Source organism: Sphaeroforma arctica (assembly GCF_001186125.1).
Source record: "Sphaeroforma arctica JP610 unplaced genomic scaffold supercont1.1975, whole genome shotgun sequence".
NCBI lineage: Eukaryota > Ichthyosporea > Ichthyophonida > Sphaeroforma > Sphaeroforma arctica.
In genome coordinates this window covers 3,362-8,196 of record NW_014038583.1, presented here as the reverse complement: position 1 = coordinate 8,196, position 4,835 = coordinate 3,362, and the positions used below count along the sequence as shown (strand labels likewise).

The 4,835-nt window shown below is 44.8% G+C and overlaps 1 protein-coding gene across 1 annotated transcript; it reads right to left on the bottom strand.

Annotated features, from left to right (window-relative positions):
- Positions 1 to 2,367: 2,367 nt before the first annotated feature.
- Positions 2,368 to 2,572, bottom strand: SARC_11954 (hypothetical protein; the record flags this gene model as incomplete). Its single annotated transcript, XM_014293951.1, has 1 exon — positions 2,368 to 2,572. A coding segment is annotated over one exon (205 nt), but the record flags the coding sequence as incomplete, so codon positions are not given.
- Between the last annotated feature and the right edge of the window lie 2,263 nt (positions 2,573 to 4,835).

Here is a 4,835-nt window from a genome sequence, read left to right as displayed (position 1 = left end):
TATATATATATATATATATATATATATATATATATATATATATATATATATATATATATATATATATATATATAGTCACAACGCCGCAGTCGGTCAATTTATTGGCTACGTCTACACCAAGCGTAGCGGCTTATAGAATCGCCGCGCGAGACGTCCCTAAAATAGATACACTTCAGATTGAACTATATACATATGTGACAGAAGGAGGCAAATGGACTAAGCATATCCCCGTGTATGTAACTACGTATTTCGCCGACACTCATAAGACAGAGCAAGGCAAAACGCCACATCTGCTCACCCGGTGGTCTGGCATGCATTTGTACGTGCGCAACCTCGCCATATAGCTGGTGGGTGATTGTTTTAGGGTTTTAGGGTTTTAGGATTTTAGGGTTTTAACTCTGAAGGATTCGCTATATAGTGCTCGTATCAGCCACATGTAGATGGAATAGTGGCAATGAACTATATGCACTCCATAGGCGTGGTGGGTCGTGTGCACGTACATGTATACGTGCCTGTCCAACGTGTGCATAAGGTGTTCTGTTCCATGGTCGCAAGCACACTCCCTTGTACACCTCAGCACGACTACGCATACACACACTCGTCAACGTATACATGCACAAACCCTCCCTTTCGGGCGTGCAGATATACATACCTAAGATGATTTTGTCAGAGGGCAGGCCGCCAGCGATTTCCTCCTCGACGATACTAATTACTAGTGGGGTGTGGATTGATAAAGAGACGGGCGAGTTTAGACGATATTGGGAAGAGCTACAAAGCGAAACATAGTACGAACTTGGACAAGGGAAATGGGGGGGTGATGTAACAAACACATCGGGATACTTGCTAAGGCGGCTGTGCAATACACCACTTGCGAGCGTAGCGTAATAAAAGGGAGACGAGAGAGGGTGCATACGTAGTAATCAGTTACTTATGGTACACTAGTCTAATGTACTTTGGTACTTACATGGTGAATTGCATACAATAAAGTGACTTCAGATACAAAGACGACGGAGAGTGCGGAGACTAAAGTGCCGAGTGATTCTGAGCGCAACGGATGGCTCTGCAGATAGCAAGGCGTCGGCACCACATCGCACGTAACAATACTCGACCAATCCGTTAACGCATATGCGTGCATCAATTGACCCCAACAGAGATCACAAGCATGACAGCACATCGCACCTAACGAAATACTCGACCAATCCGTTAACGAGAATGACCTCAGGATATAGATCAGGAGCAATGTTTGCGTCCAGCTGTTATGTAGTTGGTGCTTGCTCTGGCACGTGTCTGGCGCATGACCACGAATGGCTGCATGTACCTCTTGTGTTGTTTAGAACACGTGTATGTGCCGTTGCACTAACCACTACTCGGGACATAAAGGCAACGTACGTCTAGCCGCAGAGTGTTTGATTCCGGGGCCATCTTCCCTGGATGTGGCCGAGAGTCCAAAGATGTCAAACCACGACGGCATAGGCATTCCTCCGTTCAACGACACAGGCTCTGTCGGACTGTTTGAAGGCGTTCAACGGATACTTTGTTAACTTATCAGGCACTATGTCATATATATATATATATATATATATATACTCTGTCAAAATGCGCCAGCTTGTGAAGGTACGGGTGAAGGTTTTTACGATACTTACAGGAACAAGAAGAAAAGAACGGCAGCGGTTTGCAACATTTTCTGAATCAGTTCCAAATCTTACTGCCTAAGGTATATAGCGTACCAGTATTGTTTCTTACTAACTAAACACGCATGTGGCAAATTGCTACGAGCACACGCACACGCACACGCACACATGACATAAAAGATTATCTATATATCATCCCGTTTCACTTACACATGGGGAAGTATGTACTTGACATTGGGGTGCACGCACAGATAATATAATATTATCTATGTATCATCCCGTTTCACTTACGCATGGGGAAGTATGTACCTCACATTGGGGTGCACGCAGAGATAATACAATATTATCTGTATATCATCCCGTTTCACTTACGCATGGGGAAGTATGTACTTGACGTTGGGGTGCTGAATCATTTTCATCACCGGGGCCCAGCCTGTATAAATCGAGTAGGGGTTGATAGTAAGAGCATGAAAGGTAGTATTTGATTTACAAGACCCTCTTACGTATCTATTGAGTACACGGAACACACAGCGACCTAAAAGGTACTATGGCGATACCCAAATTATATAAGAAATTAGGTAAAAACATACTATATGACCCGAATTTTCTTAGCTATTGAGAACAAACCTGAAAAAAGACGAGAAAATTACATGCAATGACAAAATTGGAAACCCAACGACCCGTATAACAAAACAGGCGGCAACATAGCCCATACCCCTACAGACTCAGCACAGACGAGACATTGGGCCAAACCACACCACAGCCCCAAATAAATCCCCAAATTCAGGCGAGGGCACCACAGACCCGATATCAACTGTTTCAACAACGGTGAGACGGTCAGGCAAAGCCATACCATGGCCAGAGTCGCCCAAGCCATGGGAGAAAATAACAGTAGCCTTGTGCTCACCCGAGGACTGCATGACAATAGCGTCCTTAACCATTGTGGGCTTGGGTACTGGCGGTGCGTTCTGGTGAATGGATGAGAGGAACAAATAAGTTAGGACTATGATAGTAGCGTGAATGGTTGTGAGCAAGCAGCGAATGCAACATAACATGTAGTATATCATATCATCATAACGGCTAGTGTGTCTATGTACGCCCATACTACGTAAAATATCATATCATGTCAACTGTTACTGTGTCTATGCCCACACTACGTAGTATATCATATCGTCTCATCTGCTAATGTGTCATCTGTTACTGTATCTATGACCACACTACGCAGTATATCATATCGTCTCATCTACTAGTGTGTCATCTGTTACTGTGACTATGCCCACACTACGTAGTATATCATATCGTCTCATCTGTTATTGTATCTATGACCACACTACGCAGTATATCATATCGTCTCATCTACTAGTGTGTCATCTGTTACTGTGACTATGCCCACACTACGTAGTATATCATATCGTCTCATCTGTTATTGTGTCTATGCCCACACTACGTAGTATATCATATCGTCTCATCTGCTAGTGTGTCATCTGTTACTGTGACTATGCCCACACTACGTAGTATATCATATCGTCTCATCTGCTAGTGTGTCATCTGTTATTGTGTCTATGCACACACTACGTAGTATATCATATCGTCTCATCTGCTAGTGTGTCATCTGTTACTGTGTCTATGCCCACACTACGTAGTATATCATATCGTCTCATCTGCTAGTGTGTCATCTGTTACTGTGTCTATGCCCACACAACGTAGTATATCATATCGTCTCATCTGCTAGTGTGTCATCTGATACTGTGTCTATGCCAACACTACGTAGTATATCATATCGTCTCATCTGCTAGTGTGTCATCTGTTACGGTGACTATTATCGTCTCATCTGCTAGTGTGTCATCTGTTACTGTGTCTATGCCCACACTCCGTAGTATATCATATCGTCTCATCTGCTAGTGTGTCATCTGTTATTGTGTCTATGCCCACACTACGTAGTATATCATATCGTCTCATCTGCTAGTGTGTCATCTGTTACTGTGTCTATGCCCAAACTACGTAGTATATCATATCGTCTCATCTGCTACTGTGTCTATGCCCACACTACGTAGTATATCATATCATCTCATCTGTTACTATGTCCATGCGTAGCTCACTGTACACTTATGAGGTCAGACTACACACGAGGCGTCAGCAGGAGCAGACACTCCGTCTCCAACCCACAGTTCGTGTGCTAACAAAAGCAGCCGAGCCTCAGAACAGGAGCCATACAGCACATGCACCATACATGTACACGATAGCCACGTGCACACACATATGCACGATAGCCACGTACACACACATGTACGCGATAGCCACGTGCACACACATGTACAAGATAGCCACGTGCACACACATGTGCACGATAGCCACGTGCACACACTTGTACACAATAGCCACGTGCACACATTTGTGCACGATAGCCACGTGCACACACATGTACGCGATAGCCACGTGCACCCCCGCCCACATATAACCCATGCACTCAATTTCTTGGCTCTGTTCTACGCCACATTGAGAGGCTGTGCCGTGTGTGTGAATGGAGAAGCCACACGTAAGCCGTTTATACCCGGCCCAAAAGATGGTTTGATCCGTTGCTGTGTGGAGATATATATCACATACATGTACGTCCCTATATCAACCCACTGATTTTAGACAGGGATCTTGCACGATAGCTGACGTAAATAGTACAGAACTGTCCGGCGTTGCTATAGTCCACCGAGCGCACAGGCCATCTAAACTATAGAGCCAAGTGCGGTCGACTGAGTGGTCCCCACACAACACACATGTACAGCACATGACGATACACACACACTTACGCTATGTTGTGATTGCGTGTATGGGCATAAGACCATGTACACACACTCCTACTATGCTGTGATTACGTGTACAGGCACATGACGACCAACACACAATCATACTCTCGTGCCAGATTGACATGTCATGCACAGGACGCATCTTGTTTTGTAGCACGTATGAGGTTAGAGTGGCTAGATGACTGGTGGGACCATTGTGATAATATATGTGAAACCCAGCCTCACTTGCGCAGGGTTCAATGTTTAGCATCACACATACACACACGCACACACGTACGCACACACACACATACACACACATACACACACGCACACACGTACGCACACACACACACACACACACACACACACACACATACACACACACCACATGTGTACACACACACACACACACACACACACACAC